Consider the following 25,634-nt stretch of genomic DNA (forward strand, 5'->3'; position numbering starts at 1 on the left):
AGAGATCTGCCAAGTCATGTTAACACCCTTATCTGGGCAAATGTCCCTCCCTTGCCACATGTAACACCTCAGGGAAAATTTCAGCCTGAAACTTCAAAATCAACTGCAAAAAATTCAATATAATCAGTTCCCAGGATACCTCCAAAATACAAATGCTGCAAAGATTTCTTTAGGGTTTCTTTAGGTTTCTTTAGGGTTAGATTTCTTTGATTTTTCAGAAGCTGCTCGACTTGCTGGCTGCTGTCCTTTTTTACACGTAGTTCCTAGCCCTCTCTTTGCATCTGTGTGTGCATGTGTGTCTATCTACTGCAGTGTATGCAGAGATATAAAAATCTTATCTTTTTTTAATCTTCCTCCAAACGTCAGTTCTCTCAGCAGTATTTTGTTTGATTTGCACAGCAATGTGTGTTTTTCCTCTATGAAATAAGCAAAAGAGGTGCGGAGTCCCATGCTTATATCTGGGTTATGTCATTTTAGTTATATGTAATTGTAGCTTTACTTTTACGTAATTTCTTTTGGTTCTCTACTAATATGCATACTATGCTGCTAATCTTTATGATGATTTTTTTCTGAGGATGCTTATCCAGTACAGAACTCTGACCTGTCCACCCATGATGGTAAAGACATATACTTCCTAAGACAAGCTCTTTCTTCTGCTTGCTCCAATTCAGCCTAACCATCTTCATAATGTACACCTATTTTGTATATTTCATTGATGCTGTGCTCAGAGTGGTGGACTCTGGGCACAAATACATCATCAGGTCCTTTCCAGGTCTATTTGCAACTGTGGTTGTCAGCAAATTACCCTGAGCCATATGGGATCAGCAAAGAGCTTTTCACTCATCTCCAAACAGCCTGAAGTCTTATTGTTTGTTTCTTACCAGACAGAGGATATCACTCTGGATCTCAAAAAGGAAAAGTGTTAATGTGTCATGAGAACTTCATATGGCAAGTCAGTGTATGCCATTTGCATGTCACATTATTTCACAGACCTGGGACACAATTTTAAAAATCTCTTGATGGAACGTACATGCCTCTTCCTGAAGTGCTTCTTGTGCTCCTCAGCCTGAGCTGCACCTTCTTTGGAAACAAGTAAGTAAAGTTCCACAAAAATAAACAGGGATATATTGATTTCTAGTAGCTAAAGGTCTGCTTGTTCTTTACATAAATAAATGCAAAAGACTGCATTCCCTGGCCTTGTCTGTCAATTTTGCAGCATACAGTGAAGAACTTAAAGACTGATGGAAAGCAACTGGAAGTAGAATTTTGGCTATATGAAGGACTTTTTTTATCAGAAGAAAGCTGGAGAAAGCCCACACCATCTGCAATATTTTCCCCATCTACTCTCTTGCTGCACTAATTTGTACCTGTAATGGATATGTCAGGTAAAGGACTTCACCTTCTTCACCCAAGTACAGCAGATTTCCAGTAAGATATCTGTACTTGTGCACATATACATGCAAAGAGAGAGTGAGTGCTTATTCATGTGTGTGTTTTGCATGACAGGAGGATCAGAAGAGACGATAATAGTTTGTCATAAATAATAAAGTATAATTACTCTAGGGAAAGAAAAGTTTGGTAATGCCTGATTGATCTATTCTTTCTTTGCATGTTTATGTGTGTTATTTCCAGCATGTTATGAGACCTTAGTGGGTTTTGACTGATCACTTTGTCCTCACTTACTCCAGTGTGACTCCATCAGCTTCTCTGGTACTGAACCAATATAACTGAGCATACCACTAACGAATATTGGTTCCCATGCTTTGTTATACAGATGTGATGTAGAGCAGAAACAAATTGATCCTGAGGCCAAACATGTGGTATGGATTGTGGTTACAAAGATCAGTGATGAGGACAGCACCCTCCAATTATTCCAGTGGTTTCTGTTAAATCTTTCCTTTTTTTTCCCCTTTTAAAAAAGGATTTATTTATTAATAAAATGACTATGAAACACTCCTTTCCTATTCACATCCTGAGCAGTGAACCAACAGCCAGAGGCATTTCGTAACACTGGTGAAAATTTACACTATCAATCACTTCTTTGAGATAGGAGTGTTTTGGGTCTTGCCAGACACGAATGTGTCTAAAGCTCTGTTGGTGCCATGTGCTGCACAGGCTGCCCTGGTGAGTGTGCTGGCAAGTTCATCAAGAGCTGCTGCCTGCAAAAGTGAAGTTGTGATGCGTGGATGGTCTTTGGGATTTTTTTTCTTTGACTACATTTTAAAGCTAGCCACAGTTTCCTCTGCAACTTAACTCAGTGTTCGCAGCATGCCCCGATGCCATTTCCATGTGACTCAAGGTGTCAAAAGCTAGGCTGGTGAGTCCAGCCTTGCTTTCCCCTAGTTCCTGGCACACAGCACCAGCATCCATTGGGGATGGAGGTCCTTGCTCCGGGTGTTCAAAGCCACATGTGGGTCTCTGCTTGTACAGAGCAAGCGACTGTCAGAAGTTTGACAGCAATAGCACAGAAGTGTGCTATTTGGGGCTCTTGGACTCATTACTTCAAAATGTCATGGAGATAAAGCATTCAGCAAGATTCAAATCTGGGTTCAGCATTGCGTGAAAACGGGACTGTTGAGAAGTAACTAATCAGAAAAATATTTGGAAAGGTTGCAAAGTGCCAAGTTTTGAAGTTTTAAACCAGTCTTTATGAGCTGGCAGGGCGTCTCTGAGGGGAACAATTTATCCTGCCACAAGTTTCTTGCAAATGCTCCTGAACCACCACTGTCAGAGTCAGCCTATGGTGTCTGTTTAAACTGACCCCCAGCCTGACTGATTTTTAGGTACTGAACAACAGAAAATATCAGAGATTAATCAGAGATTAATCCATGTTATATAACTGTGACCACAACTAATGTGTTAGACATGATGTACAGTTGCAGCAGAGAAAGCAAAACCATTTTCATGAAAAATAGAACATGCCAACCAAGAAATGACTCAGTCTTTGCAGCATTTCAATAAAAATATCTTTGACACTTTGCACAGCCCCACCTACACTTATACATAGTGTGAGTAGCTTAAGATGTCTCAACTTGTCTCACAATCTCAGGTCAAAAGGAAATCACTCATTAAGGGAAAAAATGGTAAACATCATTTAAGCACTTTTGAAAGGCACTGTGCTGACAGCAAAGTGTGTTGGTATCTGGAGAGCAAACACAAAGTGGATGGACAGATTTCCCTACTCTGACACAGTAACAGGCCTTGCTTTGGTCCCAAGAGACTGTCCCACCCGAGGGTGAGAGTTTTTTGGCTGAGCAGACCGGGCAGTGCCTGCTGTAGCCCATGATGTGATCAATTATCCTGCCCTACACCCAGACTGAGTCTGCATGTGCTTCCATCAGCTACTGGGCAACTTTCAGGCATCAGCCCCCTCCATTTGGGCTGGACCAGCTTTGCCCTAGTGACCCAGGGAGCTGTTGTATCCCATTTCTAATGCCTTGAAACAAAACACTCTCCTTGCTCAGCTGCCACAGGAGCATTGGTTCCCCACACTCCCCCAGTGCTTGCTCAGTAGCACTGCACGCTGCCTTGGTGCTCTCAGCGCACCCTGATAACAAGGCAATTTGCACATTACAGCTGTTGGCACCTCCATTTGATGGCCAGCAGCATTCAGCATTTTCTGTCTCATCCCGGTGACCCTCCCTCTGCCAGGCTGTAGCTCCAGGAACACAGGCGGACGGGACCCTGTGCACCACCCAGGGACCTACGAGGACGTTTCCACAGCAAGGAGCCATGGAGGCTGCCAGCTCCTCGCACTGGAGGAGAGCTCAGCATTGGTGGCCATCACCCACATGTGGCCGGAGCGCTGACAGACCCACCATCCAAGGCCTGGTGAAAACACCGTAGCCTTTTCTTATCAGCAAGGTGGGCCTAGATAAATGCCAAAGGACAGAAGCACAGCAGCAGCTCAAATGGAGAAAATACATCCCGCTTATCGTTACAGCTCTCAGTAACATCAAGGCAGCTTGGCTGAAGTTCAGCTCTTTACTCCAGCCTTCATATGTGCTGTTGTGTTTGTTCTCATCCGTAAAGGTGTTAAACAGATTTTCCATCTCACTTTGTGGTTTTGACACTTGTATAACAGGTTTCTTTTTTCCTATGCTCAGGTTTTCCCTGGAGCTATGATCTCCAAACACAGCTCAGGAAGCTAATGATGCTTAGTTTGGAGATCTGGGTCTCCCTGCCTCAGCCATGCTGACTGGTGTCATCTATCCCTGTTGTAGCTGAGGAAACCATGTATGTAGCAAGCTACTTTTTAACTCTGAAAGAATCTGTCCTCTTCTAGACTTAGGGTGGGAGTTTTAACAGCCATTTAACTCTGCTCTTGAGGAATTAGAGATCTCTCACTTTGGTGGGATAAAACTTTACAATTCTTTTAACAACTCCACTCTAATTTACCTATTCACGTCCTTTTTTAAGACAATCTAGACTGCCATACATAAATTACTATGGGACAGTAATTACTACTTGATAAAAAAAAAAGAGAGAACAAATACAGAAAAATATTTTTCTTCTGTCTTCTTGCTTTTAGTGATGACTCTTCCCTCAGTATACTTGTGACTCTTATTATTGCACTGTCTGCTTACCAGCTCAGTAGATAGAGTCCAGAAGCCTGCTGAATTAGGTAAGTGTGCTGTTATTTTTAACCAAGTTGAACGTTACATGTTCGTATGGCATGTTGTGCAACAGATATACTCCAGTGTCATATGACATTCTGTCCAGACACTTGTCCTAAATTTAGCTCTAAATCTAACCTGAGAGATGTAGGGCAAATAATTAAATGTCAGCCCTGCAAAACAAACCTGTTGCATTGTGATTTGAACTTAAAGGAGGCATAAACCTCTGTCCCCTCTCATGCATGCTCAAAGCAGTCAGTATAGGACAACGAAGCTTTCTCAGTGGCAGTATAAAGGACAATTCATTTGATCAGGGCTTCATATGTTGTATTGATGACATATGAATTTGACCGCACAGCAAAAACAGCACTGGGTAAATAGAGATGATGGTGCAGTGTCCTTTAGGACAGTCTATTCTGGTTCTTTCACTGCTCTTGTCTGCACAGCAACCAATGATGTCCCAGGCCTGGCCATCTCATCAGGGTAGCAGGCCAGCGTAGCATGGCAGGAGTCAGTGTGGATGACAGCTTGTCCCCCTGCTTTGAGTAGCTGAGCCCCATGGCAGCAAACCCACTTCCAGTTGAGGTGGCCAGAAGCCACCTTCAGCATTCATCCCAAGCCAGGCTGGAACTCATCTCTCAGGAACCAAAACCACCCACTTCTCCCTGGGGCTGTGCATAGGAGGGTCCTGCTCTGCCTTGCCACTCTGGTAGCACCTGATAGTCTTAGTTTAACTCCAAGCATATAGAAAGTCGTAATTCCTTGAACTTCATTGTGCTCAAAGTTATGGACATTTCTGCAAGCTGCTGAATTTAGGTAGGGGCATCTTTTGTTTTTTGAGGGCTATTTATCTGTGGCAATAGTAAAGCAAAGACAGATCTGTGTCTAGAAAGCCTGTTCTCATGTCATTGAGGGAAGGGAAAGAGAGCAATGCAACAGGTCTTATTGCATACAGCAGGCACAACGGTTAGAAACGAATCAGTCTTAAAGGAACTAGGGGTACCAGAGATATGCATCAAAAGAGACTTTGTCCGTAAACAAGCCTAAGGGATCGAATGGAGAGATGAACACCCATTTTATATTTCCAAAGACTGCTTTAAAAACACCATGGAAAGGTTGTTTCCATCAAAATTGATTTCACTTTTCCATCTTTGCTGTTTTGGAGTCACTGTTTTTCTGAGGACCTTTGCTATTCACAGCAGCTTGTGTCTCTTGTTGCCATTCTCATCCTCCTGCTCCCCTGCAAGAGCCTTGGAGCAACAGGGTTGCAGCAACATCTCTGAATTTTGTGGATTTTCTAAAGGTCAAGAAAAAGACAAGTCTTTCATTTGAATTCTTACTAACATACATTATAACATAAGATAAATGATATTTGCACAGCAAAGAGTAACTAAAAGATAATGTTTATGCTTTCCCTCTTCCTCCAAGGAACATGTATTTGTTTATATAGTCTTTGGGTTGTGTTCGCTTCGTATTAGCATTTCATGTTCCCTCTGACGGATTCCTCTTTCAGTTTGAGTCAGTGGATGTGACCTTATGATGACATTTGCAGAGAGGCAGTGAGTGCAGTAGCTGCACGCTCTTCCAAAGCTCACCGGCAGGGCAGGTCCGGGCTGAGTCATCAGATACCTGAAATGGGGCTTGGGAGCCTGGATACCGCGTGTTCCCCTTTGTGCTCATGTCATGTTTCCAGAGGAGTGAGACCTCCATTTTGTTTGTATCTGAAAGGTAAACATTTGCTGTGAGGAGCCACTGTGCAGAGGTGGAAGTTGTATACTGAGCCGAAGTCCACCCTGACTTGGGGGTGTGAGTCAGGAGCCATTAGCGTGGGATAAATTCCTCCAGAAAGGGGAATTATGTTCTGAGTAGAGTGATCTCAAAACACCTACTTCTTTGCAGCACTTTAGTATGTAGGCAGCAGAGTCAGCAAGAAGTAATCTATGTTACATGCCCTACCCCTGGGCATGTGTGACATCCTGCACCATTTTCCATACAAGTACCTCTGGCTCCTTGCCTCTCTCAGGGTACTGGGGCCAAAGCAATCATTAGTCCTTGCAAAGGAAATTGAAACCATGTTCCCCTGTGGGAGTTTCTATCTTCTTGTTATTTGAACGTCGGTTGTATAGCAGGAGGCACAGGAGGGTTGCTTTTGGTTCTGGTGTTTGCATTTAATCTTTGGGAGTGTCTGATGGAAGCACAGCATGGCAACACTGAATGCAAAGCTCTGCTCACTGGAATATGATTGCAAAAGGTACAGAGGTGTATGCCCTAGGTCTATGCTCTCAGTGAAATATGCCACCCAAAATATCTTGCTGTCTTTCTACAGCGAAAAAGTTCAGACAAGATATAAGTAACAAGGGAACAGTTCCAGGTAATCGGTGCACAAAGCAGTATGCTGTTGTGTGGCAGAGTATTATGAGGATTTTCTGCCCAGGGACTTACTGTCACAACTAATCAGTATTTTCTTCCTTTCAGAACAGCCAGCCATGAGCCAAGTGTTTGGGTGCGGTGGAGTTGCTCGTCGTTGGTACTTACAGGCTATAGACAAAAATACAGTTTGTGTTAGTGTCCATGCTCACCTGCATTTCATCATGTGATGGCACATCTATGGCAGCTCTGCACGCAGCTGAGTCTGTAACAAGCTCGTCGGTCTCCCAAGATGCACAAATGAACTTTGTTTTTTCACCAACCTCAGTTGCCTGGTTCAGTTTTGTCTTAAAACAAAACAGCATTTGGTAGAGTTGAAGGGCTACGTAATTCAACTAGTGGAAGTAGAGACTCTGGACAAACCCAAAAATTAGGGAAATGTTAAAAGTGCTTTCCTAACCTGAATTCTGCTTGCTATTTTGAGGAAACATGAAGAATAAAGCTAATCTTGCTGTTTATTTTGCCATTCATTATTTTCATGTGGTCATCCTTCTTTGTCTTCTCTCAGATTCAAACCTCTTTTATTGCGCCCTGTTTGTGAGACCCTAGCTGACTCCCCCATCAGCATGAGTTGGCTATTATTTCCATCATTTTCTATTTAAAGAGAAAGCAAACAGATCTAATATGCAGTGTCTGAGTTTGAAATCTATCCTGGAAAATGGCGTAAATTCATGTATTTATTTTTGCAGGTGACATTTTGTAATGTCTTGGAATGTCAGGGTTAAGCTGAAAATGCAGATCCATAACTGCGCGTGCCCCAGGGGAAATATTAGCAAATCTGATGCAATGCTAATAAATCATAATGATTGTTATTATTATGCTTTGGATGTGTTGTAATAAAGCCACAACATTGTTTTATTGGGAAAAAAAATCAACCCCCAAATGTATGATTTCATTCCTGTATAGTGATATTTCTGTAATTAATATTTCAAACTTCTATGAGGTCTTCCTCCGAGGATACCAAAGTATTTCACAGATACTAATTAAATAAGGTCTTATTCGACAACCTCTATCCATATAAGTAGTCTTGCTGGCTTCCCATCTGCAAGGAATTTTGGACTCTTCTCTAAAGTTAATGAATTTGATTATTTCCACTTCACTAATGTAGAAAATGAGACACAAAGGAGCTAAACGATTTACTCAAGACAAAAGAGAGAATTACGGGTATCTGAAAATAGATCTTTTGAAGCCAAGTCCTGTGCTTTTGTTGGAAAATGGTGCATCAGCGTTCATAGGTGCTCCAAATACATCAAAGGGGTGCATGGGGCTTTGCAAAGAAGCACAGGAACATGGGAGGGAAGGGAATTGCAGTGTGCTTGGTGTGAATGGCAGGGCAAACTATGCCACATTCATAGCTGATTGGACCTTGAGCCCCACTATCTTTTTTATAATCAAACAGCTCATCCTGGAAGATGTAGGCACCCTTGCCTCTGCCAAATGTGAATCTGCATCAGAATATCGGCATTTTTCCTTGAGTTCAGTGGGATCTCAAGCCATCCATAAGAGTGCCAAGGGTGTGGATCCAATGAGAGACTGCCAAAAGGCAAGCAGAAGTGTTAAATGTAGGAGATATTTGCTCTTGGTTTTAAGCCAAGGCTGGTTACAATCTTAAAGTAGTAACAGGAAAAAAAGTGCTGGGTGTTGTTTAAAAGTCTGGAGGGTTGGCTGACATGTTTTCAAGGCGTAAGAGTTTCGTACCCTCTTGGTGATGACAGCCAGGGCTCCTTTGCCTGCCACAGTAACTGCTGAATGTCCTCAACTTTGGACATAAGAACAGCTCTAGCACTAGTTATGAGGGGCAGATGGTTTTGCGGGCAGCAGAGAAGGTGAACGTGTCAGATACTGGCCATCCTGTCATGCTGGAGCAAGTAGGATCAAGAAGCAAGCATGGAGAGGGAATTACGCTGGTCCTAAAAGACCCTAAAAGCAAAGCAGGTGAGTTGGAAGGGATCACCTATTAGTGGATGATATGGTCTTGCTAAATTGGTTCCCTTCAAGATTGCTCTTGTTAAGCCTTAGACAGGGGCTGTTTATGCACTGACAGGGTGAGTAGAGCTAGCCTGAGGCTCGACAAGGTATTTGGAAAGGAAACCAGACCCCTTGCAATCTAGGCTTTACTCTCTATATGCAACGTTTTGTCAGGGGAATCAGTGAAGCAGTAGCTGAAGGAAAAAGCATAGGCATAATTTTGATACTGTATTATACTGTTTCCCTTCATTCATTGTGTTAGCTGGACAAATACATAGAAACTTTCCCAAACTGAGTATTATCCCCATGTTCCAGCTAATCCAACAATGACAGTTCTCCTGTATGTGCCTGACTGTTTTCTTCTAGCTCATCCCTGCATCAGTGCTATCTCTCGCTTGGCCAGCTTGCCCTCTGCCACACGTGGGGAAGATGGCTACCGTTTCACATTTATGGCCTCAAGTAGTCTGAGAGAGGGTCTGGTGTTCACATTTATGTGGTACGAAAGCAGTTCTTTTCCAGTAGTAAGCTCTTACAAATACTACTTGGAACAGGTTCACAGTGGCTTTTGTAATCTTTGGGAATCCTGAAGTCTCAAACTTGCAGCCTTAAAAATACACAAACCACTCTAAAACATAAATAAATACCCACGTAATGTTTGCCTGGTTTGTTTACCAAGCAGCAGCTAAAAGAAAAGTAAATCGAGCTCCCTTCTCCCTTCTCTCCGGGACAAAATATTTTACTTCAAAATATTAAGGCAATTTTTTTTTTCTCTTTAGGTTCCAGAAACATGTCCATATATGGTCTACTTGTCAGGGACAATAAATAATGATGTAATAGAAAGGTCAACTTTGTGTCATTTAGCTACAGGATGCTTGATGAAGTGAAGTTCTTCAGATAATGCAACAAAGAAGAACTTTAGGATGGGTAAAAGTTTCTGCCGTGCCTCTTCAAACAGGAAATCTGAGATTCAGAACAACTTATATTTTGGCTTGTATTCGCTGATCATGGGGTGATCCAGAAATAAACTCCAGGCTTCTAAGTGAGAGCATTTCAAAGCTGTCCTGCAGTTGATCGAAACATCCAGGCAAAGCAGGGAGATGAATACCAGCGAGGATTTTCTGAATTAAGACTTAATCAAGGAGATAACCCATTTCAACAGTATTGTTACCCTTTTATTTCAGAACAAAAAGGTAATGCAAATATGCATGTTTTGAACTTATTTATCATTTTCAATCTGTCAGTTTGCTATGTCTATGCAAATATTTATTCCTATAGCGGTTTGTAACCTAACACCCTAACACAGTCTTGGGAGTTTTTGTTGTTTGCTTTTGGGCTTCTTTTTTTTTTTCAAATAAGCCATAAAACACTCACTGGTGTTAAGCAGAACTTTAGCTCTGCCATTTCCTTATTTTTCTTTTGCTTGCAGGTGATGCTTATATCTTTGTCCCTAGAATATCTTGCTCAGAAATAATTGTCATTGTTGTAACAACACGCTAACATACAACATAGTGTGCAAAGCACAGTGTGAAGGAAAAGAAAATGACATCAGCAAATTATTTCTTTTATTTATAAATTTCCAGCTGGTATGACACAAAGCTAACATTGCATTGATTGCTATGTGAATTAATGCTTTCTGAGAAGAAATAAAAGCTGCAGGTGTATGCATTTCCAGTAAAGAATTTGCAGAGACACAATTTGATGGCATCATAATATATGCCACACTGATAGGTGACCTGTTTTGACAGCTGGGGCTGGACAAGGGGATTTGTTTGCTTGGAGGATTCTTTAGGGAAGCCTGGCTTTGCTCCTTCAGCACTGGGCTAGAACTTCAGCGGTTTGCATAAGCCGTCATTACAAAATACATTTGCCTGTTGCCGCAGCTGGACAGCATGAGGTGTCATTCTTCTAATGTCCCAGCTCTGGCAGATCTGATGGGCACTGAAAACTTTCTGGTTTGAATAAATCATTTGCTTTCCATAATATCCTTTGAGAACTGCAAAGATTTATCTGGAAACCTACCTGAAATACAGCAAAAATGTGAGTACTTTAAGTGCTGCAAATTGGTCTAGTTTCCATCCCCAGCAGAGGATCTGGCCTGAAAGGTGCCGCAGTAAGAGCTAAAGTGGAGGCTTCCAGACGTGTTTACCTTCACCGAGTGTGTGCTCCTGCTGCTCTCAGAACTAAAAAGGCAAACACATGGAAAGGCAAACACGTATCTGCAGAAGCTGGGGCTCAGTCTTCCCTTGCAAAAAGCAAAACGAGCAAGCCAGTCCTCTTCTCTCTCTTTCGCAGCCTCCAAAGGCTTGTTTTTGGTTTTGGAAATGTGGTTTATCGTTCCCTGAGCCATAAATACTGAGGTCCTGTATTGAGTTACAAGCTGACTGGAGTAAACTCAGTGCAAAGGCAGGCAGAGTCCTTGGCTCTGCTCCCTTAATGACCTTGTCACTCACCTGCCACCCTCCTCTGACAGCAATAAGTAATTCTGCTAATTCTGCTGCCTGGGATCTATTGAAGGAGGACAGGCAGCCTTGCTAAGCTTTTCTCTAAGAAAGTGCTATCAATGGGGACCAGTTGTTTCAGATGCTAATGGTATTGAATAGCGCAGTTCTGCATGTTCAAAGCCAGCTGTAATCCTTGTTGTTTATTTATGTTGCATCAGGGATCAGAGGGCCATTCTCCCAAACACTGCATGTTGACAGAGCTTGTAGTCCAAATATAATAGCAACCTAATTGTGTTCGTCTGTGGCTTTTGCCATGATGTGAGTGGTTACTAGTAGTCACCCTGGTAAGTAGTACCTTTGGTTTCAAAGATCTGCCAGGTATAGCTGCTCATTAACGTAGGACAGAACATCTCAGCCTGGCCCTGGCACAAGCATTTCATTTCTAACCTTACCTTCTGGTCGCTGGATGCAGCTAAGTTACCTCTGCATGGCACAGGCCTGATTTCTAAGTCTAAATGAACAAACTCTCACTGAAATAGGGATGGCAAAATCAAGAATCAGGATCAGGCCCTATGTGAAAATGATGGTAAACTTAGATCCAGAAGATCTTGTCAGACTGAGCTGTTAAATGGCAGCACAGGCAGCAGAATCCTAAGACATGTCTCTGCCAAGAGAAATCCCTAATGAAGCCATTCAGACCTGAAGGCAAAGTGATCTCTAAGGAACAATAAGGGCACAATACCCACAGCTTTAAAAATCAGGTTCTGCTCTTACAGTACATGCAATACTGTGTGCTACCTGCCTGTGAGGGTGGGCTCTCGGACTGCCGGAAAAATGCAGAGGACAGCCAAACATTAAAACCTCCCCCAAAAACCTGAAGTTAGGGTGAACAGTAAACCCAGCATTTAACTTATAAATCTGATTCCAGTACTTTAAACCTACAGTAAGCAGGCTTAGAGCAAGCAAATAGATTAAGCCGCATTTAGAAAGACTGCTGTGGTCAGATCTTACTTACCCAAACTGGTTCAACCATTCGTAGCACATCAAAGATTTTTTCACACCTTCATTACAGAAGCTTATAGCTTACAGCGCATTAGTCTAGTGGGCTTTCATAAGGTTGTGGTAGTTCACCGCTGGCCACAGATGGGGTTACCTTAGCCCTGCTGTGTCAGCTGAGCCAGGACAGGTCCAGGCCGGCACAGCAGCGCCAGGCGATGCCACTGAGCTCAGCTGCAACGAAAGAAGGTTAAACTGAATCAGGCTGCATTGCATCAGCCTCCCTCTGAGGGCATGCGCTTGGCCTGTTACCGCAGCTCAGCTGGCTCACTGTGGCTTGTTGCAGAAATAACTTGAATCAGTGCCTGAGCCTCGTGGCTCTGCAGCTTCAAACAAAAGCATCTCCAGGTGGAAGGGGAGGGTGGTGGCTCTGCTGTGCTCCACTCAGGGCCATCACACAGGGAGCTGTATGGAGGAGGCATGTGTCATACCTCGTGCCAAAGTCAGAGACACCACGCAGGTCAGTCTGAGGTAGGGGAGACAGGCGGAGGGAAGCAAGAATGGCTTGAAGCCCAACAAGAACCATCCCTGCTACGGGTCAGGACAGCCAAGGCTGTCCTTGGCTATCAGGACCAACCCAAAAGCTGCTGCAGCCCCAGGATGTGACCCTCACACCTTCATTGGGGTTGTGCCAGTTAGATGAGCAGAACTGAAAGCTTTTTCTATTTTGGGCCCCCCATCCCATTCCTGCAGGATGAGTCAGTGGCAGGAGCTGCAGCCAGCACTGTTGTTTCTGCACTCCGTGGGATTCCTGTCAAAATATTTAGATTAGTGAGGATCACCAACATGCAGGGGAGGTTATCCCTTTTCTCCGAGAGTGGGTGAGAACCAGTTAACCCATACAAAGAATAAGAGGGTGAAATAGGAATGATCCCCAAACTCAAAATCTTCCTTTTCCCTCCCTGTGCCTCAACAAGGTGTGAAACAAAAGGAGGGAGGGGAAGATGTCCAGAAATGGCCTTTATACCTAGATCCATTGGGGATTTACTGAGGCATCTAAATTAGTTAGCCTCTCTGTGCCAGAGTGCAGTCGCATTGGCAGTGGTTTCCTGTGCACTCCTCAAAGCCCTGACTGCCCACGGAGGGACTCCAACACCCAGCTCAGAAGAACGGTGAGGCTGGACCCACTGCCTGCTCTGCCTCCTGTGCTGTCAGGATGCCGGCGGTGGGGCTGGGGAGGACAAACAGGAAGGATTTGTGCCCCATGCTCCACTGGCACAAGTTGCCCTTGGAGAGAAGCACTTTTGTCTCCATTCTTGCCTCCTCCAAAGAGTCATTGTGCATCACCTCCATTAGCAGCTTAGGATCAGATCCTGCCCTGTCCATTAACTGCTTAGTTTAGGTCTCTGAGTCACCATCGGGGCCAGGTCCCTACATTTAGGCATTGCAGTGCTGGATGCTGCAGACAAGCCCTCTGACTCCAGCCTGTGGGTTTCACACATCCGCAGTGCACCAGCTACTGAGTAAGTATGTAGGCTGATGGACTATGGAAGTGCTGCCCAGCATGCCAGGAGTTGAGCAAGTCAAGCAGCAGCAGAAGCTGCTAGAAAAACAAAGCTGTGCCACGGTTCTTGGCCAGGCATGGGCTGGAGTGCAGTCAAGGACAGGTACTGGAGCGGCTGGGGCATGGGGCGGACAGCAGGTCAGTATGGGAGCTATCAGCGTTTTGATGCCTGGTCTTGGTTCCTTGGGACAGCGAGGGTCATAGCAGGGCTGAGGCACACCAGCCCTCGCTGAAGAAGGTAACCAACAGCAGCCATGAGAGATCTGGCTGAAAATTAAAAAAGAAAACCCAACAAAATTGGGTTGCATGATTTATAGCAACAGAAGGTTTTATACTGGCAGTTTTCATGGCTGTAAAATACATCCTTCATTGTTAAAAGTCATAATGTCAATCTGAAATCTGCTGGGCTTCCCTTTACCCTGAACTTTTCCCACTTCTTCTGGGGTGTGTTTGGAGTCTGAGGTAGCTGTTGATGTTGGAGATATCACCAGTTCTGAAGTGAAAAGCTTAAATCCAAGATTTTATGTTACTTACAGCTTGATTCAAGCTCTTGCAATTTCTTCAAACTGTATTAGTTTCTTTTTCTTTTTTTTTTAAATTATGGTTAAAGAAACAAACATGAGTGTCTTGACATGCATAGATAGGGCTCTGTCGCCATTTGGAGAGCTACCATTTCCTCCAGATCAGGACCATTTCTTGGCCGCACACACAGCAGCAAGGATTGCTAGAGCAGGGCAAACTCCTGGCGCAAGGCTCGCGGCATGCTGGACCACGCGAGTCCCCAGGAAGCCAGGCTGCCCCAGGCTCTCGGTGAGCCGGGGCAGAGCCCCAGCCTGCTGGAGAGAGCAGCCGTGTGGGGAAGGGGAGCTGAAGGCTTTGCTGTCAGTGGTGCCTGGAGTGGCGGGAGGCAGGTCCTGGGCAGCGGGAGGCTGGGTGGCTCTGCCAGCCTCATGCGTGTGGCTCTGCCAGGGGGCCCGGCTCGGCAAGACCCATGGCCGGGTAGGGCAGGGCTGTGGGGAGCTGAAGACCAGCCCTGCTGTGGCATCGCTGGGGCAGAGACTGACAGCCCCAGAGTGGGGGGCAGGCAGCTTTGTCGGCAGCCATGCTGGTGCACTCAGCCAGCCCCTCGCCTCTCTGTGCCTGGGGGACGTGCCTCCACGTACCTTTCTGCTGACTCCCTGTCCTCCCCTGCCCTCTCCACAGGCAGCTTGTACCCATTGCTCCTGATCCCAGCGTTCTCCATTGTGTTCCATTGTTCTCGCTCACTGGTGTGCTTACAGCTACTGGTGTAGCAAACCTATTACCCCTTGGCTGTCGTCATCTTAAAAGAGGCAAGCTTTTCCATCTCCTCCCATGAAATCAGCCCTTGGTTCTTGAACACTGGTAGCCAGAGTGCTCTCTGGCATCCAGATGAGACCTTGCTAGAGCATCGAACCAATCATGGCATTGGTACTTCCCTATCACTGCTGGAAATACCGCAGTATTTTGGATTGTCTTTGTCTTTTTTGAGTCCACGCTGCGGTGATGGTTCACAGTCATTCTGTGATTGCTTAGTGAACCCTGATGTTTCCCCCTTCTCTCATTTCCAGCTCTCAACCACCAGTTTTTACAAGAGAGTCTAACCATAAGTCTTGAAGCTCATGACCTTGAACTTTGTTCCGTGAAAAGCAAAAAGTCAGAAGTGAAACTGAGCGGTGTCATGTTGCTCTCCTAGCTGAGTGAAACAAAGAAAGTCACTTCAAAGAGTAGTTTTGCATGTTGCTTGAGAGATCTCCAGATAAGTTGGAAAAAATTAGTCCACAAAGACTCCTTATACTTCGTGGTGGAGAACCTGCCCTTGCAGAAAACCAGCAAACAGACAGCCAAACCTCTTCCCTTAATTTTCTGCAATTAAAGCAAGAAATAAAACAAAAATAAAGAACAACAAAAAGAGATGTCCATTGGCATTCTCCTAAATAAATTCATTTCAAAGCTGTATCTCTTTAATCTTATGGGGATTTCCTTTACCTATTTTTCTCTTGAGCTTTGGTAACCAGAACAAGTAGATAAAAACCTGCCTTGCTTGCAGCAGCTCCCTTCCCTTTTTAAAACACCAGCTTAATCAGTTACTTCTATGTGATAGAAAGGAGTTAGTTCATTAAGTTTACATGCAGATTTTAGCTTATAATGTTCTCTCCCTGGTGAAGGATTTCTGAAGGGTTTTCTGGTCAGCCTAATCAAGGGGAAAAGCTGAACAAAAGCACAAGATAGTTGAGTTTCTTTCTTTCATTCTCCAGATTTTGATGACCACAATTTCCTTTTACAGGAAAGCAAAGAAAAAAAACCAAAATGGCTACAACAACAGCAAATACTCAAAGACAAACGATAGGCTGCGAGGAATACAGTCTGTACAGTAGCTTGAGTGAAGACGAGCTTATAAAGATGGCCATCCAGCAGAGCTTGGAAGAGGATCCTGTGGATCAGGCAGCTGCCCAGAGCCACCAGAAGTCAATGGTGGCAGGTCCCGGTGAGGCGGCCACCCCCAGCCGTGCCAGCAGCCACAACCCGCCTTACCACATCTACCCCTGGCAAAGGTGAGTGAGCGCCTGCCTGAGCCGCGCCGTCCCAACAAACAGCCTGCCCAGGAGGAGCAAAACAGCTTCCCCTGTCTAAACACGTGCTTTCTAATTAGGTTTACTGAGCGGCTGCTCTGTGAGTCTGTCATTAGTTTGAAAGCTGGAGTCTGCTATAAATCCGATGAGGTCAATAGTTTACACCCTCACAGCGAAACGAGAATTTGCTTGATACTGTCTGTTTTAAGCAACAAATAAAATAAGAAAAGGGGCACTGCTACAAGTTTTCCTGAACGACAGAAGCCCTGCCGAAGCCAGTGGCTCCTTTCCCCCACCGGCGCACACTGTATGCCGAGCTTAGGTTTCGCCAGAGAGGGAGCACAGCATTTGTTATGGGAAAACATAGGAGAGAGGCCAAAAACAGGTATATAAAACAGTGTGAGCTGGCTACCTTTTAGATACTGCAGTCTTTGAAGGATGTAGTTATTTCAGATCAGAGCCTGACCTCAAGCACACCGCTCTTAGCCAAGAGTGGCTGCAGACACAGAAGCATGGCGGCATCTCCCTCCCCTGCGATGCTGGGCTGTGGATTACAGAGACCTGCTGACGGTTTCAAACCCAGACATTGTTCTCCTTTCATTTTTTTAAAAGGCAGATTTCTCAAAGGAGGAAGGGAGGAGGTTACAAAGTCACCCCAAAACCAAGGAAAAATATCGTTTTAAACAATATTTTTTTAATAAGCTGGGAGTAATTGAAATTTTGTTCTTCTTTCTCATAACTCCACTGTCCTCTGACGGCTCACTCATTACCACCTGTGATTGTTTGGTTTCCAAGGCTGGGAAACTGGAGGCAGTTTGATTAGCAGTAAGCGTGTTTCATAGCTGCAGAATCAGGATGCTGTACAGCAGGCAGTCCTGCTCCCATCAAAGGTCGTGGCTTCTCGGTGTTGTTACTGTGCACTTGTACGTCAGCTCTGCCACAGGGACGTGACATGGGGGAGAATAAGGGCTTCCCTGGCCTTTTGGTCCTGTCCTCCTCAGGGGTCCTTTGACACCTGCTATTTCGGCAAAAGGCAGGATCTGCAGTTCTGTGCATTAGCCTGTCCTGCCTTTGCCTCAGCCCAGCAGCTTTTGACCTCCCAGTGGAGGGAAAACCTTTGCAGCTTGGTGCTCCAGATCTGTAGCGTTGCTGAACTCTTCTGCCACCCGGGAAAGCCGAGCTGGAAACGGAGCCGGCACCCGGGGGCCCTGGGTCCTCCCCCACCCCCGCCTCTGACCTGCTTGCGTGGCACTTCGGAGGTGATGAATGTCACCTCGCCTCGTGCCTGCTTCCTGTGCGGTGGTGGTAGGGTTAACCTCACTGTTGTCTTATATGGTCATTTGAATCCCCTGACGCTTCCTCAGAGGGCCAAAAATAATTTCGAGCCGAGCGAGCAGCTGAATCCAGCACAGAGCAAGCTGTGGCCATCTGCTTTTATTCAAAGCCCTGACCAGCAGGCTTTCTCGCTCCATCTCTGTGGATGTGTGTCTCTCTTTCTGCCTCAACATGACCTGTTTCTCCTATTCGGAGTATTTCTCTTTATTTCATTCATGTCATCACCACTCCAGATTGGCAGCCCAGCCGAGAGGCCGTGCTCAGCCATCCAGCTCGGGGGCAGCCTGGGGGGTCAGGCGAAGGTACGACGGCAGCCTGTTCAGCACATCCCAGCCCATGTAAGTGCCTCCCTCTCCCTCTCCTGCTTTCCCCCGCAGTCAAAACAAGCCTTGCTACCCACTCTCCCCCTGAGCCAGCTCTTCTGGGTGGTGATGGTGTCTAGTGGGGGGAAATGGTGGTGTTCATTTGGAAGAGTTCATGAACTGCTTAGAGGGGTCTTGCTGATACCTGCACTGCACCCTCACTGCCTTCCTGCTCTTCCTTCTGACCTTCCAGCTGCCCTGGACCATGCCCAGGGTCTTGCAGGTGACCCACCTCAAACCTCCCTTGTTCTCTTCTCCCCCTTCATCCCTCTCCATCCCTCCAGTGCACATGTCCTGGGGACTGGGTCATTCGGTAGCTCTGAGGTGACAAGGACAGCAGGGAAGGGATGCCTGCACTGTGGTTTATCTATATAGGCTGGCTCCCGCATCAACACAATAGATGAGGCAGGCAGGTGCTGATAGTAACTGCATTGGTATTAAGTTCATGGTCCAACAGTGGGGAAGCGTGGGGAAAACAAACGTTTTATCACAGTATGTAAACAGGGTAAGAAAGTCCAGTCCTTCAAAGCAAATCTTTTATAAATGCTCCCAAGACGCTGTGCCTGTTCCCGGCAATACTTGCACTGTCCTGCCACACTGAGGAGGGCTGCTGGGGATCCGTACCACATCTTACCTGCCCAAGGAGGAAACCAGCTTGACTGACTGATCCTCCTGGCTATGTTTTGCTGTTGGCAGAGACCATAAATAAGGTTAGGTGAACACAGTCATGGATGAGGAAAGCAGACAGACAAGGGGGTGGCCCAAGCTCTGCCCAAGTGCCTGTGTGTAGTGGAAGTGTCTGGACCATGATGGGTTTATTACAGCTCTCTGAGGGGCAGAGTAGATGCAGGCACCTGCCTTTAGCTATCAGATGAAGACAGGAAAGTGTTGTAGGCAGCAATTCTGTGTCCTGCAGGAAACTCTTCCCTGCCTTTTTTATCTACTGAGTTCAAATCCACTTTGTTTTATCTGTCTTACAAGTCCCTCCCTGGATGCCCGGTTGCAGTGACCACCCCCCCCCCAGCTCTACAATCTCCCCCACCTCACCCTGCACCCTGGCTGATCCAGGCTCTATCCCAGGCTCTCCACTGACATTGCCCTCCCTGACATACATGAAAACCACTTTCTGACGAAACACGGAGCCTCCCTCATCCCTGTCGCCTGCCAGCTCCCCTTGGCCACACTGAAGTCGCACCCTCTCATGAAGTGCTCTGCACGCCTTGCATACCTCTCTCCTGCTCTGGGTTCGGTGACTGGAGGGCAGGCTTTTCTTTTGCATCATGAAGCTCAATAGAGTTCAGTCCACAAGAAGGCTGGGATAAGGGTGACAAGCTAGCCCTCCTCTGTTGCCTGGTGAGAGCAAAAATGTGGCTGGGAAGCCACAGGAGAGCATCATGGCATGACTGTTTTACAGTCCTGGTCTCAGAGCCAGGCAGAGATGATAGGTGGCTTCACCTCGGGAGATGTTGTTCCTTCATGTTGCCTGCATCTCACCAGGCTTCCAGGAAAAAAAGAAGCTTCCTGAACTTTTCTGTGCTCCACTGGACCCCTTCTGCAGCACTCAGAAGTGACCCTGCCATACATCTCTTTTGCAATGAGTATTTATTATCTTGGCTACCGGCCTTTGAAATGCAGTAATTCTTTTGATTCACATACAAGGTTAAGATTTCTTCAGATCTTCACATTCCTCCATAGTTCTAATACTCATTTTTTCTGTATCTATCTGACAAAATCCAAGCAGCAGAATGTGTTGGTTTTTTATAACAGCCAACTATGAGCCAGGCAGAAAACAAGGATTTCACATGGAGAGTCATTAAACTTTCTGTACTGATCTGGAATTTGCTTGGCTAAAGCATCTGCAGCCTGGTCCAGCAAACCCCCTCATCCTACTCAGGAATCATTTAAGGTCAAGGAGCCTGACAGAAGTTTGCTTCATTCAACATCTGAGGGCTAAGCAGAATAGTAACTGATTCTTCACACATACTTAACACTACCACAGATCCGAGGTATCCTCTGCTTTCACTGAGGTCTCAGCTAATATGATTCACCTTGCATTTGCTGTGTGCCAGTCCCATGCACAGACTCCTGCCGTGGCCCACCTGGCATGCAGTAACTCATTAAGTGCTGGTAACTCTACCGTGTGCCCAAATCCTGAAGTTGCAGTGAGCAGCCCTGCGTGTGTAACATGAACCTTTGCACAGAACAACAGATGGCTTCAGCAGCCTTGTGCCAGAGGCTTTTAAGGACAAAGATCCCCCACCTCCTCCTCCTCTCCCAGCCAAACATGCCAATTATTGCTGTTAACTGACTTCAACAAAATGCTCAATTTCAAACGCTATGTAAAAATCTATTATCTATACAAAACTAGCAATTTTAGGGTTAGTCCTCAGGGTACTCTAAATAGTATGGAGATACAGCAGCATCCCTGGGACCTCAGCCCGGCAGTTTTCAGAAGGTCAGTCGATTCCTCCTGGGTGGGCTGTGGCCAGGAAGGCAGTTGCCTGCTCTAGCTGTTATCTCCTCAGGCAAAATGCCTGGCTTTGTGTCCCATATCTCCCCCCATTCCAGTGTTGCTATTTTTGTGACTCTGCTGTCTCGAGATCACTGCTTCAAGCTATAGAGAAGGAGCAAGTGGCACTAAGTACTTTTTCACCTGGGAAATGGTGTCTTTTCCCATTCCTTGGCACATGTGTTGTGTTCACCTGCTTCCACTCCAGTCACTGAGTTTATCCTCGGAGAAGCAGCTTGGTGACTTTTCGTTCAGTGCTAATATCAGTGTTTATGGCACAGATTGGGTACCTCTGGGCAAGCAGAAATTAATGACATCTGTGTGAGTTTCAGGCTGTTGGTCTGTCCAGCCCCTGCAAGACAATGAAATCCAGTGCTGCTCCTGTAACCTGCACTAAATGCAGAGGTTGTACCAATGGTCTGCTTTTTGAGGACTCCTGTGTTGAACTGCCCATATTTTTCTGTCTCTGATCTCACTGTTGTGACATTTTAGACCTTCTGTTGTAACCAGAGTTTCTGGTTGTTCCCATCGTCGCTGCCCTGCACAACCTTCATTGCATGCTGTATTCCTACCCTGGAGATGCTAATAGTATCTCTGAGACACGCACCTCCCTCCCCAGTCTCTCCACCTTCAAGGCTGCAAGATTTTCTCTTTAGAGTTAGTTCAAACCACAAACTCTCCTATGTTTTCAACATCCTCCTGTTCTCTGTCTCTGAAAATATAGCCCACGTTCATTTTTTGCAAGTCCCCGTTAGAAATGGAAAAATGCTTCTTCCTTTGGGGTGTTTGCTGTCCTGGAGTTTAATCATCTGGTGCCTCAGAATAAGGAAGCAGTGGCTGCCTTCTCCCAGCACAGCTCAGCAGAAGCACGAGCACATGCTAGCGCTGGAAGGCACAGCACACCAGCATGCACAGAGCTGCTGCCTGCCATGGGCAAGGATCCTGCCTGCATCAGCTGCAGTGTATCAGCTCCCTGCCTCTGCTGCGCTGCCGGCGGTCTTGGCCAGGGTGGAAGGAGGGAGGCAGGCCCTGCTGCAGGCACTGCTGATCAGTGGTACGGTGACTGTCAGGCAGCGTTGTGACTCCAGCAGAGCGGAGATTCCCGCAGTGGCTCTCGCTGTTACTCTGCAGAAGGAGCGGTGTGCCCAGGTCAGCCCTGCTCTGCGATTGCTCTTACAGAGCTTGAAGAAATGGGTTGCTGCCTGGGCTGTGCAGAATGCATGCTTGGCAAAGGGAAGGCTTGTCAGAGGAAAGTTGGCTTGTAGGCTGCTCGTTGTGTCTCACTTCTGGGTGGCATGGAGCACACTTCATGCTTTTTGAAGATTTTCACAGTAAGCCTCTTCTTGAAAGCTTCAGAATTAGGTGGCACCAAAAAAAGATGACTTTCATGTTATTTTTGTTTTCTCTGGTAAACACTGAAATACTACTTTCACACTTTTCAGTGATTCTACACATTTCAATGACTTTCTACTCCTAAGAGGCTTTAAAAATATTCCCTCCTTCGCTCCCTCCCTCCCTAATATTTTTTCATCCCTTTTACTCCTTGTGCCTAGAAGTTACTTGGCACTGTGGAGCCTGACAGCAGTTTGCTGGGTTCAAAGGGACTGGAACCCAGCAAACCTTCATAGCTTGGCACCAGGTCCCACTTGTGGTTCCAGAGGCCCCTGACTGTTGCAGTTACTTGGGGAACTGTGTGGTGGGTCGCCCCTGGCTGGACGCCAGGTGCCCACCAAGCCGTTCTATCACTCCCCTCCTCAGCAGGACAGGGCGGGGAGAAAATAAGATGGAAAAAACCTCATGGGTCAAGATAAAGGCAGTTTAACAAAGCAAAAGCAAAGGCCACACATGGAAGCAAAGGAAAACAAAAGTTTTATTCTCTACTTCCCATCAGCAGGTGATGTCCGGCCACTTCCCAAGAAGTAGGGCTTCAGTACGCATAGTGGTTGCTCAGAAAGACAAACATTGTAATAACGAATGCCCCCTCCCCCTCCTTCCTTCTCTTACCTTTTTCTTATCTTGTATTGCTCAGCAGTCATCATATGGTATGGAATATCCCTTTGGTCAGTTTGGGTCAGATGTCCTGGCTATGTCCCCTCCCAAGATCTTGCCCACCCCCAGCCTACTGTTGAGGGGGGAATGTTGGAGAGACAGCCTTGATGCTGTGTGAGCACTGCTTAGCAGTTGCCAAAACTCTGTTATCAACACCTTTCTAGCTAGCAATACAAAGCACAGCGCTATGAGGGCTGCTATGCGGAAAATTAACTCCATCTCGGCCAGACCCAATACAAACTGTTAACTTGGCTGAGAGATTTGCAAGAGCGGACTTGTCAACAGAGCTAATGGGTCTGCACCTAACCAGGCTTCTAAAGACCAGATCTTCAGGAGTGTCCTGCACCTAATATGTCTTACTGGGACACCGAAGACACATTTTTGAAGGTCTATAATGTCTGAAGTGGTTATCATTTCTGAAAATTTGAGTACTCAATGCTGAAATAACAGCTGGGGATCTCTAGGGCATAGTTACGAAGGGCAACTCAGAATTTCATTTGGGTGGGTGGATTTTTTTTTTAATCCTCCCTGGCTGAAGAAAGGAGATCCCAACAGACCAACACCCTAATGTTCACACAGTCTAACCAGAGCTCTCCCTTCTTCATAACTGGACCAGCTAACTTCTGAAAACAGGCTTGCATAAAAGAAATAGGAAGTATCTTTAAAATACAAGAACAAGATTTATTGAGAATTTCTGCTTTAGGACTAAGCCACCTTCAAATAAAATTTAAAATTTTCTTCAGGGATGAACAGGGGCAATTCTCTTCAAAGCTGATCTTATTTAAGAGATCTCATATGGAAACACCTTGCCACATGGGACAGCAAATGGCAGGCTGATGTAATTATCACAACCATGGACAATCATGGCAGCATACAGAGCAAGGGTAGAGCTAGTCTCCCTCAACTCCAGATATCTAAAATATAAGTGTTTATGTCAGAGATTAGTCACACCTACATTTTCCTTACACTCCAAAAAGAGAGATCAGCATCTCCAGACAGTGATTCTTCTGATCTATTGTGAATGGCCAAATTAGATAAGACAATTTTACCTCTACAGGCCCTGTAGCAAGACACCTTAGGGCCACAAATACTTACTATATAGGCTGTAGGGGTTTGCTGTTTTGGCCAAATGATACAGTGATGTTGCTGCAAAAAGCTTCTCAGTAATGAAGGAAGCAGTAATCAAGTTTTAATCTTGCTTTAAAGAGAACTTGATCCTGTAGTGGCAGCAATCAAGGATGGAGATGAAAAAGCAGTATGCAACATGATGAAATCAGGAAAAGACCTTTCTGAACCTAATAAGGACGGCTGGATACCCCTCCACGAAGCTGCGTACTATGGCCAAGTGGGTTGCCTGAGCCTGTTGCAAAAAGGTCAGTGAAATTAAAACTAATTCATTACAAAAGGGAGAAGAAGAATATGAACAAACTAAAAAGCAGAATTAGCAGCAGCTGAATCCTGGTCTGGGACTGTGTGTGAAGCTTTTTTCCAACCTCTCTGAGTGTATATTAATTTCACCTTCTCTTTGAGAATAGGTTTCCAGACTGAAGCCTCTAAAAGTTAGGATCTTCAGGAGAAAGTGGTATCTGGATCGATCTTGCCAAGCCCTGGATTTCTCACAGTTAAAGCTTTGTAGCTGAGCTCTCGGCTGTTGTGAGCTGATCAGCTGCCACAGCTGACAGCAATTACCCCACTTCCCACTAGCTGGAGATCCAGCCCAGCACCTCTTTGCTAGTGCTTGAAGGTGATTAACTACTGCAGTTTGTTTTCAAACTGCTACTGAAGAGCAGTTACTCAACAAATTTCTACATCACTAGTGGCCATAGCTGAACATTTTAATCTAAGCTGGTGACTGATTTAGATACTTGATCTGAGTTATAGTAACTTTATAGTATATTCTTAACTTACTTTGCTCATGGAAAAGGAAAAGAAAAGAAATAAGCAACAAAAACTCACTTAAAACTCCAGGGATTTTGAAAGGCGATGAGGCTGCAGATACTTGTGCACTACATGCCATAATGACTTTGGGCTCACTGTTTCTTCACAGCATACCCCGGCACAATCGACCAGCGCACTCTGAATGAGGAGACGGCTCTTTACCTGGCCACCAGCCGGGGCAACCTGGACTGCCTGCTCACCCTGCTGCAGGCTGGGGCCGAGCCTGACATCTCCAACAAGGCCAGAGAAACACCGCTCTACAAAGGTGAGTGGCTGCTTTTCCAGGGATGCTGAGCTCTTCTGGCACCACCAAGGCAGAGCTGCAGGATCACTTGTGATGCGGAGCTGAAACTCAGCGATTAGCACCCATTTTCTACCTCCCTCCAGTAGTCCTCTGCCTCCTATGTCTGACCTGTCATGCCACGGCCTCTCTTCTCGTCCACATCAGAGACAGGATTAGTGGCTGCTCTGCAGGGTGCAGGCTGCGATATGGTGCTGAGGGTGGGGTGTGTGATGCTTAGTGGGGCCCTAAGCACAGGGTGTCTGCACAAGGTCCCAAACTTATGGAAAGCTGAATAGTACAGGAATATGTATGCTTTTCTAAACAGTAGGACCTAAGTAGCTGCTACATGTGGCAGTACGGTAACTGTAGACATGCCAGTGATTCATATACTGTGTGGGCCAGACCAGGGTGTGTGCTTTGGGAGATGCAGAAAGCTATAAACCATTCAGTGAGGTAGATAAATTGTTTAGCATGGACATATTACTGCTGCTGGTCAGAGAGAACACTTTCTTTAGCAGAACAGCATTATTACATCCATGAGATCACAAAGATTCA

General features: G+C 45.7%; 1 protein-coding gene across 1 annotated transcript in view; it reads left to right on the forward strand.

Annotated features, from left to right (window-relative positions):
* The first annotated feature begins 10,066 nt into the window (after positions 1–10,066).
* Positions 10,067–25,634, forward strand: part of ASB2 (ankyrin repeat and SOCS box containing 2) — a 29,765-nt gene continuing 14,197 nt past the window's right edge. The window contains exons 1-5 of the mRNA XM_009816067.2: positions 10,067–10,201; positions 16,318–16,585; positions 18,172–18,276; positions 24,065–24,231; positions 24,906–25,061. Coding sequence (XP_009814369.2) covers positions 16,341–16,585; positions 18,172–18,276; positions 24,065–24,231; positions 24,906–25,061 — 673 coding nt within the window. The 5' untranslated portion in view covers positions 10,067–10,201; positions 16,318–16,340. The remainder of the gene's footprint in view (positions 10,202–16,317; positions 16,586–18,171; positions 18,277–24,064; positions 24,232–24,905; positions 25,062–25,634) is intronic.

The sequence above is a fragment of the Gavia stellata genome, chromosome 7, assembly GCF_030936135.1.
Source record: "Gavia stellata isolate bGavSte3 chromosome 7, bGavSte3.hap2, whole genome shotgun sequence".
Lineage (NCBI taxonomy): Eukaryota > Metazoa > Chordata > Aves > Gaviiformes > Gaviidae > Gavia > Gavia stellata.